At 36.4% G+C, this 16,190-nt stretch overlaps 2 protein-coding genes across 8 annotated transcripts in view; both read right to left on the bottom strand.

Annotated features, from left to right (window-relative positions):
• Positions 1–856: 856 nt before the first annotated feature.
• sinhcaf (SIN3-HDAC complex associated factor) lies at positions 857–8,298 on the bottom strand. Of its 2 annotated transcripts, none has more exons than XM_079869037.1 (6): positions 8,168–8,298; positions 5,388–5,515; positions 5,058–5,157; positions 3,725–3,848; positions 3,495–3,645; positions 857–3,390 (listed from the first exon to the last, which is right to left on the bottom strand). In XM_079869037.1, exons 2-6 carry the CDS (start codon positions 5,513–5,515, stop codon positions 3,120–3,122), a joined length of 774 nt encoding a protein of 257 aa, XP_079725163.1. In that variant the 5' UTR covers positions 8,168–8,298; the 3' UTR covers positions 857–3,119. The 2 variants fall into 2 exon arrangements, with proteins under 2 accessions (XP_079725163.1, XP_079725162.1); XM_079869036.1 differs by lacking the exon at positions 8,168–8,298 and adding an exon at positions 6,441–6,463 and having other exon boundaries at positions 2,481–3,390.
• A 1,273-nt stretch (positions 8,299–9,571) lies between these two features.
• dennd5b (DENN/MADD domain containing 5B) overlaps positions 9,572–16,190 on the bottom strand; it is a 38,843-nt gene continuing 32,224 nt past the window's right edge. For 3 of the 6 annotated variants that reach the window (XM_079868204.1, XM_079868206.1, XM_079868208.1), the window contains 7 exons: positions 15,493–15,534; positions 14,372–14,490; positions 14,100–14,287; positions 13,222–13,304; positions 13,011–13,137; positions 12,314–12,488; positions 9,572–11,615 (listed from right to left, as the gene is read on the bottom strand). In XM_079868204.1, coding sequence (XP_079724330.1) covers positions 11,432–11,615; positions 12,314–12,488; positions 13,011–13,137; positions 13,222–13,304; positions 14,100–14,287; positions 14,372–14,490; positions 15,493–15,534 — 918 coding nt within the window. In that variant the 3' untranslated portion in view covers positions 9,572–11,431. The remainder of the gene's footprint in view (positions 11,616–12,313; positions 12,489–13,010; positions 13,138–13,221; positions 13,305–14,099; positions 14,288–14,371; positions 14,491–15,492; positions 15,535–16,190) is intronic. The other 3 variants (XM_079868205.1, XM_079868207.1, XM_079868209.1) reach the window with 1 other exon arrangement.

The raw sequence follows: 16,190 nt of genomic DNA, 5'->3' as shown, positions 1-16,190 counted from the left end.
AACTAAAGGACTAGGCTAAGGAAAGGTATGTGGGCATTAGACACCCTCAAACTAAAGTATAAAAATAATCAAATAAAACTGTTGTACTTAGCATACACACACAAACATATGTTTTTACAGCTATCCAGTCCTGAAGTTCTCCATAACGTTTAGTGAATCTCAGCATACTATCTGTGACATGTGTAAAAGCATTTTCAGTCCATATTGCAGTGTTGTTAGGACAGACAGGTCAGTCCTACGACAAAATCTGATGAGACTTAAAAAGAAAAAGACCACAAAACAAATAAATATGAAATAAATAAGACAAAAGCGTATTCATCATAACCGTTGTTCAGTCTTACACATCTTGTATTTACAAATAATGCCGTCATAGAGATGACACGATAGAAACCCCATATAGGTGCTTCAGCTGAAAGGATGTTACCACAAATACAGTCATATATGTCATTCCATGATATGGCATATTCACACTAAAGCCACAAGCTGCCACCATCAAAATACCCATTTCAAAACTGAGCAGATATTAAATAACAGATTAGATTACCCAGAGGGAGAAATTAAAATGAATGTGCAATTGAGTGTTTTGTGTGAAACAAATGAACTCTCTAGCGCCACCCCCTGGAATTCAACAGAAGTATGTGTGCATCAAAGTAATTTGTACAATCCAAGACAAAAATCACAAACAATAAAATAATAATAATAATAATAATAATAATAATAAAAACTGACAGGACAGGCATATTGGACCATAAGGGGAAACTATAGGGGAATACTATGAAATATAGTATGAATACTCCTTATATGAAAGCTTATTACAGACTAGTAATTTATAATGAAAATGTACAAGCTGACGTTGATTTAGCTTTTTAGTATTTTGAAAAGAGTTTTCCCTGGAACATAAGAACAAAAACATATAAAACCAAAAACGGACAAAACGATCAGATCATGTGCTCAAATCTTTCATGACACACACACACACACACACACAAAGCAGTATCTGTCATTGAACACTATTTACAAAAGGCAGAGAGGGAGAGAGGAAGGGATATGAACACATCTATATACGATGACAGTATAAATAGCAAAATGTTGGGCTTTTTGGCTCTGAGTGAGACAATATTGAAAATATCCAATTCTAAAAAACATTTGAAGACAATTAAATCCCTGTCATAACTAAACGTTGTAGTCAAACTCTGATTTCATTTTTGTTCTTTTCTTGCATTTATCTACAAAAATATATATTGGGACCGTCTCAAAATTTGCCCAACTTATTGCAAAACAAAATGAAAAATCTCCTTAGAAGGCCATGCAAAATTCATGCAGATTTTTATCAAGACAATATTTTCCTTAGCGTTCATGCTCGACACTGATCTTTACCAAAAACCTTAAATCTACACTTTTTGGATTATTTACATTAGTACGCGGAATACAAGAGTGTTGATAACCAGGCATAATTTTTGGCTGGCCGGGCCCAGTCTGCTTCAGCACCGTAGAAATTCTGTCTGAGGAACAGTAAAACACTAGGCGTTGAGTTTGATGCCCATTAGTGGCTAAAACCTGCACTGAAATCAGGGTTTAAAAGTGACCATTCACAACCCCCCCAAAAAAACAAACTGCCATCATTTATTCACCTTCACATCATTAACCTTTCTTACATTAAACACAAAAATTAGATTTTTTTGAAGAATATCCTGCAATATTTTTTGCAAGTGAATGGGGACTGGCGGCATCAATCTTCAAACTGCACCATAAAAGTTCCACGTCTGTCAAAAGTCATATGGAATCGCTGACATATGGCTTTAAAAGACTTGGAATACAGCACACAAGTCAATTTTTAAGATACTACTTTGGTGCTTTTTGTCATTTTAGAGTTTGACAACACTAAAAAATAGTTGCTGCATAAAATTAAGTACAATCAACTTGGATGTTTAAGTCATTGCAACTTAAATTACATTAAACTGACTTTAAAAAATGAGCTGAATCTTGGATAACTTAAAAAAAAGTTGAAAATTGCTTAACTTATTTTGATGAGTTAAAGCAATGTAAAAACATATGTTGTCATAACTTAATAATAAGTTTGTTTACAGTGAACCCTAGTGCCCATTCACTTCCATTATATGGAATAAAGCAGCCAGATCTTCTTCAAAAAACAATAATTTTACTTTTGGTGTTCCATGCAAAAAAGGAAAGAAATTTAAAGGGGTTTGAAACTACAGAGCCCCTAAAGTGATGAGAAGGGAGGAAAAATTATATGTTAATGCTTTTGCGTTCTCACAAATCATTTAAGTTCTTTGCGAGAGAACGCAAGGAACACAGGGGAACACAAACGTTTTGTGAGCAAACGCAACATTTTTGGAAGAGAATTCAAAAAGCACTGAAATATCATTTTCCTCCCATCTCATATTTTTCCATCACCAAGTTCCTTTATGAAACAACATGAGGGTGAATGACAGATTCTTTTTTGCTTTTTTTACATTTTTAGGTGTCCTGTCCCATTAACTACAAACCAAAAGGGGGAACAAACAGAGCAGGCCTTAAAAATAAAGACAAAGACAGAACAAAATAAATATATAAAAGGCAAAGATCAGAAGCTTCCCTAAATAATGGCTATATCCCAGCTGGAATGGTGGAATATCCTAAATACTGTACACTAACTGTCACCCCAGAGGAAGGGCACAACGGTGCTCAAGGGTAGAAAAGTGACAGCGTAGGATTGTGGTCACTGTCCAAGTCGATTCTCTACATTTCTATGCATGATATATGTAGATCCAGCATTCTGTGTTTGAGTGAGATAGCAAAAAAAAAGCAAACTCATTTTCCCTGATCTACAAAAAAAGAAGGGGTGAATTGGAATAGCGTGGTACCAGGCTCTGAAAAACAAGGAAGGTTTTCAGTCAGTTTGATAAATAAAGGTTGCTTCGACTGCAAAGGAAATGAAAGAGACACATTCTCAACAAGGAGGGGAAAAAAAACCAGGAAAAGACAAACAAGGATCCAGCTGCTCATGAATCGAAGGCAATCCGAGAGAACGTCTTTGAGAGTGTCTGAGGGGCAACGCTACGCCTCTGACTCTCGAAGGCTTCTTAAGAATGCCAATTCAGTACCCTGGGAATGTGGCATCACCACTCCTCATCCACTTCCTGTTCCATTTTTATTTGGGAAGAGGAGTGCGGTTGATTAGACGAGAGAATTTCTTGACTGCTCTGCACCTCCTCTTTCTCAAGGTCTCTGTCCTCGTCTTCCTCTTCCTCCTCCTCCTCTTCTTCTTCTTCTTCTTCTTCCTCCTGCTCTTGCTCCTGTTTTTTCTGACAGCAGGGCTTGTAGAGATGTGGGTCAATCAGAACCTCCCCGAAGCGACCTTTATAGATGATGCCACAACATACCCGCTGCCTAGAGAGATTTGAAAAAAACGCTCACGTCATTTAAAAGTATTCGTTCTGATGAAGATTGAAAGGTCAAACTTGTAAATCAGACTGATTCGGCAGAGTGAATACCTCTTCCAGTATGTCAGGTCCAGGAAGGAAAAGACTGGAGAGCGGGCGGAGCCAGGAGTCAGCTCCGAGTCAGAACCCTCATCTGATTGGTTACTGTAGCTGGGCGACTGGGCGGGGCTGGCGCTGGAGGTGGTGCTGTGAGCGTCTGAATCTGTTAACAAAGACATTTTTCATCAGGAACATGCCAATTTCATGTTTTGTTTAATTTAGTTTTGCGATTCAGTACTCACTGTGTCTCTTCAGCTCCTTCTGAACTCTGCTGATCTGGTTCGGTCTGATCCGTCTGGATAGGGATTTGACTTTCTTTGACTTCACTGTAGTTTTCAGACTTGGTCCCCCTCGTGCATCAACCACCTGATAACAATTGATAACAATAACAATCTCCATATAGTGATTGAAATGTAATATTTATTTATTTATTTATTTATTTATTTATTTATTTATTTAATTAATTTTCATTTAATTATTTTAGTTATAAACAAAACAATAAATATATTTATTATGTGTTTTAGGAATTACATAATATGTCAGGTTCATAATTATTTATTTATTTAATCATGTTTTATCAATTCATTATTTTATTGTCATAATATTTATATTATAGTGTTTATAAACAAAACAATAAATGCATTTATATTAATTTGTGTTTCACGTTTTATATTATATGTCAGATTTATGGTTATTTAATACATTTATTTTCATGTAAATTATATTATATTACTTATAAGCAAAACAATAAATATATATTTAATCATATATAAATGTACAATTAATACATAGTGCCTACTTTTTTTAGGCCTTTTGTTATTTTATAGACTTTATTTTAGATTGTATGTTATTTTTTTTATTTTTATTTTATTATAGATCAGGTTTATAATTGTTTAATTTATTTAATTATTGTCATATAATTTATATTATACTGGTTAAAATAAATCTAAAAGAACAATAAATACATTTATATATATATTTATGTACAGTATATATATTTTTTTGCATGTATGTATGTGTGTATGTATATATATATTTTGTATGTATGTATGTATGTATATATATATATATATATATATATATATATATATTTATATTTATATTTATAGTAAAAAAAACCATAAATCTACATTTATTATTATTATTATTATTATTATTATCGTTAAGATCACCTACAACAGTTTCATCAGTGGACCAAACATGATTACATTATCTTATTTTTCATATATCATATTAACTGCATTAGATTTCATTTGTAATCATTAGAATCGTACTGAATTGAAGAACAAATTAGTGAATACTTTGATTAATACAATGTAGCTAATTATAATTAATACTATTACATCTGTTCAAATACACATTTGTGCATGTAGAAAATTGTTTAAATATGTGTCATCCTGAAGATGTGGGCTTCACCAACTAATTCCCATTTCTTCCCAAGGTTTCATCCTCATCTACTTTATCATCTTATAGGGAGTTTCCACTCAGAGGTGATTCAGTGAAAAGCTGCTTTGGAACAATATGGTTCGAAAATGGATTTGAAAAGACTCAGTGTGATAAACAAGAGGCACTTACATGATTCCAGTTCTTCTTGGAACCGACGGGAAGCTTCTTCCAGCGTTTTACCAGCAGGACACAAGCGTTGCAGATTTCACCAGAGCGAGTCTCGCCTAAACTGTAGAAGTATCCCATTGTTAAATCATTGTAACGGCAGCATGCGTATGGAAATCATCGAAGCTTGTGCATTATTTCCTCTACATTCTAAAAGAAACTAAAAGAAAAGGTCTGATCGCTTGACTAGAGACACAATATAAATACTGTACTTACTGTAATTTCACCAGGCAGATGTTAATATCATGTTAATACAAATGAACCACACACACACAATAGAGATATATTACTCACCCAAAGCAGCTCTGAAAGTCTCTCTCATAGCGTTTGCTGTCAGTGAAACGAGAGCTGGAGGATTTTGCCCTGCAGATGCAGCATCCATCAAGGCTGCGGTACATCTTCGGCTTATGAAAGCCAAACATCTGTGACACAAGAAAAACAACTCTCTTTTTGGCACTTCTGCTGATTCACAATGATTTAACACACACGTTTAAACACATTGGCTGCACCATAGTAGTCCCATAGTTCCAAACAAAGTTACTGTTATGGTCCTCATTATTATCAATGTTGAAAACAGTTTTTGCTGATTAATATTTTTGTGGAAACCGTGATACCTTTTTTTTTTTTATCTCACATATCCTAAACGTTTGAATGGTAGTGTATCGCGGTTTCCACTAAAATATTAAATATAAAATAATTATTAATATTAAACATTGATAATAAGAAATGTTTCACCAAATCAGCATATTTCTCAAAGATCATGAGATAATTAAGAATAATGGCTGCTGTAATAATAATAACAATAATAATACATTTACTAATAATTATAATAAACATACTTTGTAATTTTATTCATATTATGATGTACGTTTATATTAAATATGGAAATATTTGGAATAAAATTTAATAGTTAAAATAAAATTGTCAAGTCGTGGAAATAATGGTTAAAAATTACACAAATTAATATGAAAATATTATAACTGCTTATTGTTGTCTTGTTTTTATCACAGTATTTTCATAATTTCTGTACATAGATTTTATATATTTATACACACGTGTACATATTACTTTATACATATCAAGTAAATTTATTATAAGTGTTATTAAATGTAGTTATTACAGCTGTATAGTATACTGTATTTGTTCTGTGTGCATAGGCCTACATATAGAATATTCTGTTACAGATAGATAGAAGAGAGAGAGAGAGAGAGAGAGAGAGAGAGAGAGAGAGAGAGAGAGAGAGAGAGAGAGAGAGAGACATATGAAATATGGGTTATCATCAGTCATCATCGCGTCAATGGGATAAGAGCTTAATGGACCGAGTGCTCCTGCTCCGTCTTATATAACCTCGTGCTGATGATGGAGCCGGACAACACAGTGGCCTCGCGCATCGACAGATCGGTGTTAGCAGCGGTGCCTTCACGAGGCATCATATTCATACAGTATAACTGGGTCATTACAGAGGAAGCATCTGTCCAAACCGTTGTATTTTTATTTAAATAAATAAATTAATATATTGGGAGAGAGAGAGAGAGAGAGAGAGAGAGAGAGAGAGAGAGAGAGAGAGAGAGTTCTAACGTTTAGCCTGAGCTCTGTACAGTGTGTGTGAGTTGAACCGCGCTTCTGTATTCTGCCTCTGCTCTGACGCAATTCAACATGGCAACGCGTTTGAGAGGAGAAGAGGGGCAGAAAATGGGGGCAAGAAAGTAATGCCATGCCGTCACGGAAACCACGATCAAAAGTGCCATTAACATATAAGTGTGTCATCTAAAGTTATCCCAATAACATCGAACGGACACTATCAATGTTTCGCGGTGTTTAAATGTACACGCGCGCGCACTGCAGTGAAATGGTGCGTGTGTCCCGCCGTATTCATTCACCGCCCACCAGCTCGCGCGGAAGCATGGCACGCCACACGGCATCTTTAAACACACACATTCAGCATGTTTTCACCGCAGTTTCACTGATAAACGACCCTGCTCTGTACGAGCAACTAATTCGCGCACTTTATTTGATGACAGTTGTGCCCAAAGAAGAAGAACGGTTGAGTTTAGTCGAACTGTTCGACCGCTGTTCTTTGTTTTCCGCGCGACTCTGCGTCAGTGGCTCGTGCGACTCCATGCTTCGCGCTCGAGACTGTAAACACATGCGGTCCGTGCAACAACTTCGCTGAAGAGCATTGAGCGCAACAAAACACGCATTTGCATGTGTATTTCCTTAATAGAATAACTTAATACACTTTTAAACAATTCAGAATGCTAAAATTAAATATCGATTTTATAAGCTCCACGTTTAAATGCGTCAGTGACACCGCCTACATCTCACATTAAACGAATCTCTTACAGTAGCAGAGCTCTAACCGCTACATTAACGCTGAGCTCGCTGAGTTAGTAAAGCAGAAGTTTGAAAATGTTGTTGATGAGCTTGTGAAAATGCGGGTTTGTTTTGAAGCACACCCACCAACAGCGGAGCAAGAGACCACACGCAGTCAGACGGATAGTTCAGCATCGCAAGTTCAAAACGAGTAGAACAACTAAACTTGTTTTAATTAATGCATGCAACACCAAATACACATATGTGAGAGTGCATGTTCACCGCTGTAGTTTTATATAGGCTTTCAACCAGACTACGAATGCAATTTGTTTATTTTAAAATGCAACATTGGCCGTTTCTGTCAAAATACTCATCTTTGACGCATTTTTTGTTTGTGTCTGTTCTGACTAGTGAAATATATATAAACTCTGTCTTCAAATAAATCAATTCTGTTATCAAACACTTAACAGCGATCATTGGGAAAGGATGCGAGCGCCCTAAAATGTGATGCGCTGTAAAGGCAGCATGTAAACACTAAACTTACTGCACGCTTTAATACTATAGCAAAAAAATGTACAACAATTCCAGCAAGCTTCAAAAGTGATCTTACTGTTACATTTCTGATGAACGCGACAGCTTTCACCCGGGCATCGCACTGTCACACAACTTCTTAAGGGGGCCTTACGAAAGGCGAATTATGACATCTTCTGCACACATATAAACTGTTAAATAACTTTTACGAAAAAGACCTTTATTCTTACCTCGACTTGGATCAGTTGAAGTCAAACCACACAGCGAAATCTAAGAGTTACAGGCGTTACACATTTAACAATGCGCCACTCGTTACTGTCTCACTTTCTGTCTGAGTATAGTAAAATGTTTACGCATGCGCGGATGTCCATCCACCATTTTCTGAATTTCTTCAATCAACCTCATTTGCATACGCTGCTGACGTTTGACTGCGTCTGCATTCTATTGCCCATATAAGGGAAAGAAAATTACGCGGGAAACGTGGGCGGGTCCGGTTGCTAGGGCAGCAGCCAGTGCGCTGAGATCCCGGTGGGCGGAGTTACGCTCTACTACTACGAGGACAGCAGATGTCGGAACAAACGCAGCAGCAGCACATCCTTCTTCTCGCTCTGTGACTGTGTCCGTCAGCCATGAGCACATGTCGGCAGCTTCGTCTGCGATATATTCATCATGAAAGTTGTTCGAGATAGCCGTTTTTATGGGCCCGCTACAGAATAATTAAATAGACTGAAGGAGCTAAACGAATAGACCAACATTCACCAAAATTTTAATCAGTTTTGGGGCAGAAAAAAACGTTAATTCCCTCAAGCATGCAGAGCTGGTTTCGTTTGTAACTCGTGTTTTTCCCCCTCGAAATTTCATGTAATATTCCTTCATTTCATTTTCTTGCAAATGACTTGTGTACATAAACTGTCAATTATTCTTAACTGGATAGTTCACCCAAAAATGAAGATTCTGTCATCATTTACTCACCCTCAAGTTGTTCCAAACCTGTATGAATTTCTTTATGTGGAACACAGAAGATATTTAGAAGAATATGGGTTAACCATATCTACAATTGGCCCCATTGACTTTCCATAGTATTTTTAGAGTTTATTTCCCCATCCCAAAGTATGGTTTACCCATATTCTTCTAAATATCTTGTGTTCAGCAGAAAAATAAATATTCATACAGGTTTGGAACAACTTGAGGGAGAGCAAATGATGACAGAATTTTCAGTTTTGGGAGAAACAGAGAGTGTTGTTAATCTACCCCACTGTGGATGGCTTATAATACAAACAGAAAACATGAACAATTTGAATTATGTGCATTAATAAGTATAAATCAGTCAAATTTACATTAATCCCAAAAAAAATTCTGGAGTTATTATATTATCACAATCACTCCCTGCTCTCCCCAACAGCAAAATCTCAGGTTTCTACTATAAAAACACTTATTTGATTCCTATGAGCCAAGTGCTGAACATTTGTTTCACAGATGCCATCAGCATGTCCCTAAACTAAAAATAACATTCCATGAAGAATGACTCTTCATAGAGGAATGTTCTCTGGGACCTGAGTGTTGTCCTGGAATACAATGCGTGCCTAAAAGTCCTGTGCACACACACAGTTCAAAGTTCAGAGAAGACACAAATATGGACATAAGGAGCAATTTTAATGAGTTGCTTCACAAATATAAACATGATAGTGGAACCCACTCATTTTACACAGGGAACTTTTCATAATATGATTGATGTTTAGAAGCATTTCAATACAGGGGAGAAAAAAAAAAAACATTAACCAGTATGGAATGAGACTGAAAGGATTTAGAGGAACATTTACAGCAACAGTACTTCTCCAAGATCTAAAACGCCGCATGCATCAGCACTGCAAACATGGACAGTTCCTGCAGTTTCCTCATCCATCCAGCCAAAGGATTCTGGGATTTCAGCAACTTCCGGGGCCTAAAACTAAGTCGACCTTTACACAAGATGGACGTTCCATTCTATACAAAGTCTGAACACATCATAAAGTTGATTTACTAAAATAAATAAATGATACAGTGTCAGCTTACTGCATAATTCACCCCAAGATTTAGTTAAAATCAGACAGTGTCACAAAAGTTTTGTTTGAAAATAAATACATACAAATGATCCGAGTCATTATAAAAAGAAAGAAAGAAAATACACAGGTTGATGTACTCCAGATGTCTTAGATTAAATGCTGAGAGTCTTAAAAAAAACAAAAACTTCAGGTAACATTAAGTGATTTAAAGTTGTAACTCATCCTGTAACAAATGCATTTATTCTACTACTAGATTTCTCTCAGCATGGAATCCGGATTAAAACTGAGGCATAAAAGAACAAACATAACTGGTTATTTAAGGACAATACTTCTTAATTTCTAAGCAACGTGCAAGTAACGCAGTAATTAAACATGGATTTACAAAAAAATGCTGTATTTAGACCTTCAATTAGTGATAAATACTAGGGTTTACACTTTATATTTAAAGCACCCCACAAGTAACTGTAATATTTAAGATTTGAGAGATTTTAACTGCGACTAAGGTTAATGGCAAAAAAAGAGAGGCTTGTTATTGCTTTCCAGGTCTGATTTCCAGTGTTTCTTTCTTAAACATAAAAAATTCAAACATGATACTGAAGTATCTAAGAATGAAGTTAATACTCATTGGCAAAATAAACACATCTTCCCAAAGTGTTCATCTGATAAACCAGCCACACACTCGCACACAATTCTATCACACATAAACTATAAACACATCTTGTAACATACAGCGATTCACATCATGTTGGAATGTCCTTTTTCTCGGAAAATTCGCTTTTAACCAAGAGAATGTTTCAAACCGACACCCTCAAATTCAGACTATCCAATGTCAAGAATCTTTCTTTCAAACTGACAGCCAATCAGCACATGGATAGCATCAGTTTAAACACACAGACATCGATTTACTGATTAGTCATTGTGAGCACTTGATGTCTGAATTCCTCAAGTATAGTAGTTATTGAGTGTGTCGGACATATATTCTGTCAGAACTAAGGCTCCTCAGCAGTTCAACTGTTCTTGACATACTTTGCAAAAAAAAAAATAGTGCTTCCTACAGTGCTTTCCAGAGAGACGGCACATGATACGAAGCAGAAACGCTAGCGGATACGACCGTTGCTCACAGACAGATGTGTGTGGAAATGACCACAGGTTTAAAAGAAAAATCCACAGGGAAAAAAAAGTGAGTCTTCTTAAAAAAAAAAAAAAAGTCATCAACACTTTCCGTTAGAAAGAGCACAACTCCATATACTGCTACAAAACACACTTCTAAAGTTCAGAGTTCATTTCTTTGGGGGGTGCAGGAGACAGTCAGGTTGAAAGAAGCTTTGATAAGTCCTCAGTTCTTCCCAGGTCAGCAAACGCACAAGGCAGAGTAACTTGTAGAGCCGCTTTGGCCCTGAGGGTGGCAGCAGAGAAGGGGGAGCAGTCTGAATTTGAGCTCAATATGTGGAATTACAGCTCAACGCTTTTCGTAAAGGAGGTCTCCAGCGTGATGGGAAAGTCATTGAGCGTTTCCAGGACGCCGACGAGAGAGCTGACGGTGAGCTTGTCTCGAAGTAACGCGTTCTCCTCGTACATGCGTGTGTTGACGGGGCATTCGGCCAGCAGAGGGAGCCACTGCGGCAATAACCGGTCTCTGTGAGAGTGGGATATACATGCAAACAACTCTTGAGTACATTTTGCTCTGACTTTAAAGGAGAACACCGGTCATTTTTTTGTACATTTGGAGTGCTGTCAATACAGAGAACAACGACAAAAATCGGTGTTGCCTACACCGAGTTATCCTCTTTTTAAAATTTGCACCCTGTTGACTTCAATGGGGCAAGTTTTAAACCTGCTTTTAGCCTCTTAACATCCTTGATGTGTCATTACAAGTGCACAGGTCATGTGAGTGATTGCTTCGGAGTGAACGCGGGTCAATCTGACTGCAGTAGATGTGAAAGATATGAATAAAAATGATATTTATTCAGCCAGCGCTCATACCTGTATTTACATCCTGTTTTCGATCAAAGTCCATAGTAATCGATTGTCGAGTTCACGCGTATTGGTTTAGTACCTATGATCATGCGCGTGAACTCGACAATCGATTACTATGGACTTTGACAGAAAACAGGATGTAAATACAGGTATGCTTGCCCCATTGAAGTCAACAGGGTGCAAATTTTAAAAAGAGGATAACACGGTGTAGGCAACACCGATTTTTGTCGTTGTTCTCTGTACTGACAGCACTCCAAATTTACAAAAAAATGAGCTCAACGTTAAAATTGACCAGAGTTCTCCTTTAAGATGCTTTATTTAAAATGAATGCATCAAAAAGCATGCGTGTGTCCTTACCTTGCCCCGAGGCAAACTAGCAGCTGGAACTTGCCATCCTTGCCAATGTTGCGTGGCATATTGTTAACGGCGTTGACGTATCGACAGAAAGATTCACAATTCAGACCAAGAGGCTCTGGGATTTCTTGTAGATCTCCAATCTGATCTGCATTCTCCATAAGTGCTACTACTCTCTCTGTACAACACACACACACACACAGCAACGCATTCGTTAGAAACCTAAAAAATGTGTTTTTATGCAGGAAATTAATATATATATATATATATATATATATATATATATATATATATATATATATATATATATATATATATATATATATATATATATATATATATATATATACATGTATATGTGTGTATATGTATATGTGTGTGTATGTATATGTTTACTTAATGTAAAATATTTCACTCATAAATGTCACATTTTGAAAACAGCACCCATGCTTAATGTCTTTAAAAATCTATCTTCTATATCTATATAATATTTATATATAAATATTATACATTATATAGGATCTAGCTCTATATAATGAGGCCTTAAATTAAGAGAAATAATAAAGCCAGGAAGTAATGCGATTTGTTTTTCTAGTTTATTTATTCTGTTTGAGTGAATATCTTTGGTATAGAGCTCAAAAATCATAGAATAACAGTTAGTGCCATATACTCTCATTGGGAAACATTTAATAAGCTTTACCGTAGAAATCCCACACAAATACATTTTTCTGAAAGATTCGAGCGGAGCGGAATCCATGTTGGAAGAACTGCTCCAGTGCCCACACCAGACCACCCTCACCACACAGCAGAACCGTAAGACTGCCCCTCTGAAACACACCGTTTTAGGTTAAAACCCCCCAACAAAAAACATGGAAACAAAGTGACGATATTCTTAAGTGGACACATCATACCTCTTTCTCTGGTTTGTGGAAATGCTTGATAATATTGTTGACTGCTTCACCGATGGATTCCTGTATCTGAACGGTTGTTGGTTCTGAAGAGAGAAGGATTGTTATAAATGTCGAACACCTAAATACAATAATAGTACTTCACAACAATTATCAATTTAAAAATAGTTAAGAATAAATGTACAGTCACATTAGACGTAGACAGTCATATCAGTAGACTAATAAAATATGGTTTATTTTACATGGAGAGGGTCACTTCATGGAGGCGGCCATTTTGAGATCACATGAGCAGCCAAATACTAATTACTTAATTTCCCTAACCCCCATGAATTAATTACGGCTGACTATTAACTCTTTCCCTGCCATTGACAGAATTTTCCGTCATTTATGAGACAACGCTTCCCTTCCATTGATGGAAATTTCTGGCCTTTCATGTCTTAACTGTTTGGAATCGCTATTATGCATCTTCGGAAATCTCCAGATCAAAACACAGGCAAGAAAAGGAAAAAAAATATTTTTGTTTAAAATGTTGCATTTTTTTTATTAAAAACTCACCCACATTCAAGTGTTGATACAAAAAAGAATGTATGAAGCTAGAATAAGATTTTTTTTTTTTAAAGCAGAGGTGTTCTTTCTTTTGATATATTGCATGTTCAGATATTTATACAATAAAGTATTCTGGCTGCAATAAAAGTTTTGTTTAAAAAAATAAAATGCTGGCGGGGAAAGAGTTAAAAGAGCATTTCTACACTGTCATTTGTCACTGAAAGCATTTATTTTTATGTGACGCTACATTCAAACCACTAGGTGTCAGTGTAAGTCCAAGACCATGACAAATCAAACACTACTGAAAGCACCTTTAAAATACAAGTTAAACTTACTGTTTCCACGTCCTGTAAGTGATGTGATGCTAATTCGTCGGATCTGGGAAGGCGATCGCTGAAGGGGCGGAGTCTTAGCCCCTCGGCCTCCTTCATCATCATTGCACGGAACTACAAATTCACCGATTAGAACTCGCTCAAGACTGCCATCATCCACACCTTTCCCCAGCCACCTGCCGCACGGGAACCTGGGAAGGATAACAAGTGAATAACAAGAAAGCCATAAAAGGAAAAAGATGGAGGGAATGTGAAGAGAACAGAGTAGGCCGTACTTGTATGTGTGGCCAGTGATCTCATTGCGGACCATGACACAATCCACCAGCCACTTGGCAAGCAAGCCAGAATTATCATGACCCAGCTGCACTGTTGTCAACTTCCCGAGGTTCTGACGCTGTACATAAAAAACAGATAAACGAAAAAGATGTCAGAGGCGTTAAGCAGCTGTCTGAGAATAACTGAACAACCCGTGTGAGGGTGTGTGCTGCATTTTGAAAGTGAGGAGCGGAAGGACACCAAGACAGTGAAAGTGTACAATGTACCATCACTGATTTAGATTTACTATTGCAACCTATGGCTCTAAAAATATTTATGGAATCAACTAAACGCAAGTGTACATGCAGGGTCCAAAATGAACACAGGTTCCAATTGTGAGAAAAAACTGGCTTGGTGAGTAAATTAAAAGTTACTCGCCTGAGCCATCAAAACAAAAATAAACTGAGTTTAAGGTTATTTTAGTTTTGAGGCTTGAAAACAATACATATGGCATTTTTCTGAATCCACTCACCAAGTGTGCATAAGAGTTCATTTTGGATCCTGTATACAAGTAATAAATAATAATAGAAACATTTTGTACGGCTTCTACAGATGTTAACTGTTAGTTTAATTTTCTAGTCTGGTCTAATTTCCATGTTAAATAGTTCACCCAAAAATGAAAATTCTGTCATCATTTACTCACCCTCATGTCATTCCAAACCTGTATGAATTTATTTCTTCTGTTGAACACAAAAGAAGATATTCTGAAGAATATGGGTAACCCTAACCTATACTATGGAACTCATTGGGGCCCATCAATATTATTCTTCAAAATATCATCTTTTGTGTTCAGCAGAAGAAAGAAATTCATAAAGGTTTGGAACAACTTGAGGGTGAGTAAATGATGACAGAATTTTTATTTTTGGGTGAACTATCCCTTTAATTTTAGATTTTTTTTTACCCCATATAACTCGTCAATCAAATGGAAAATGGCTGTTGTACAAATTGTGGGAAGATTTTAAGGTAGAGAGGAACCCAAAGAAGCAAAAGAGGTGATCTCTCTAAGTGGAGAAGAAGAAAAATGGAGAGATGAATGAATGTAGAGAGAGGGAGGAATAAAATGGAGGGATGTGCACCTAACCTTGAAGGCGATGGAGAAGTGCGTGTGAGGCCTAAAGGCAGACTGCGAGAGGACACAGAATGAGTTAGAACATGATGGATGATTGACAGTAAGACAAATGGCAGTGATTGGCTCCATGAGGTGGGATGTAAGAGTAATACCTCCTCCCTCAAATTTATAGATTCATGCATATATAGAGAGAGGGGTTTTGATCACTAATACATGAATCATCTCAGTTTGGGGGGAAAAAAGAAACAATCTGGACATCAAGAAAATCTTTTTGTGAGAAAATCTGCAAAACATTTTGAAAAGTCAAAGCAAAAGAGCAAATTTTCACAACAATTGTATCATTTCGCCTCAGATTTAAAAAAAAAGAAAGAAATATTTAAAGTCCCCCTATAGTTAATAATTGTATCCCTTAAAACTCATCTTTGATCACAAAAATTAAACGTCTTTTCCTTGAAAAAAAAAAAACTCCTTCCCTTTAAAATAGCTTGAATGTAACTCTACACCCTTGCCTCATTTAGCATACTATTCTATACTATTCTATGAATATGCAAATTATCCCCGCCTCCACTCGTTGACGTGATTGGTTACAAAGTAGTTTGCGACGTCAGAAACACCAGCGATTTCAAACCACGTTTTTGAGACTCTTTAATTCACTGCAGTTTTAAGGAGAAAATACTCAGCAATGGTGTTGACTTATGAATTTGTACATG

The sequence above is a fragment of the Squalius cephalus genome (genome assembly GCF_949319135.1).
Source record: "Squalius cephalus genome assembly, chromosome: 4".
Lineage (NCBI taxonomy): Eukaryota > Metazoa > Chordata > Actinopteri > Cypriniformes > Leuciscidae > Squalius > Squalius cephalus.
The sequence above is the reverse complement of the archived record's forward strand: the minus strand, read 5'-3'. Positions and strand labels throughout refer to the sequence as shown.

Excerpts from the sequence above, each read along its gene's own strand:
- sinhcaf (XM_079869037.1), bottom strand. The coding sequence starts at position 5,515 with ATGTTTGGCTTTCATAAGCCGAAGATGTACCGCAGCCTTGATGGATGC. Across the intron at positions 5,158-5,387 it reads GACTTTCAGAGCTGCTTTGG|TTTAGGCGAGACTCGCTCTG; the intron begins GTGAGTAATATA and ends ATACTTCTACAG. Across the intron at positions 3,391-3,494 it reads GACCTGACATACTGGAAGAG|GCAGCGGGTATGTTGTGGCA; the intron begins GTATTCACTCTG and ends AAATCTCTCTAG.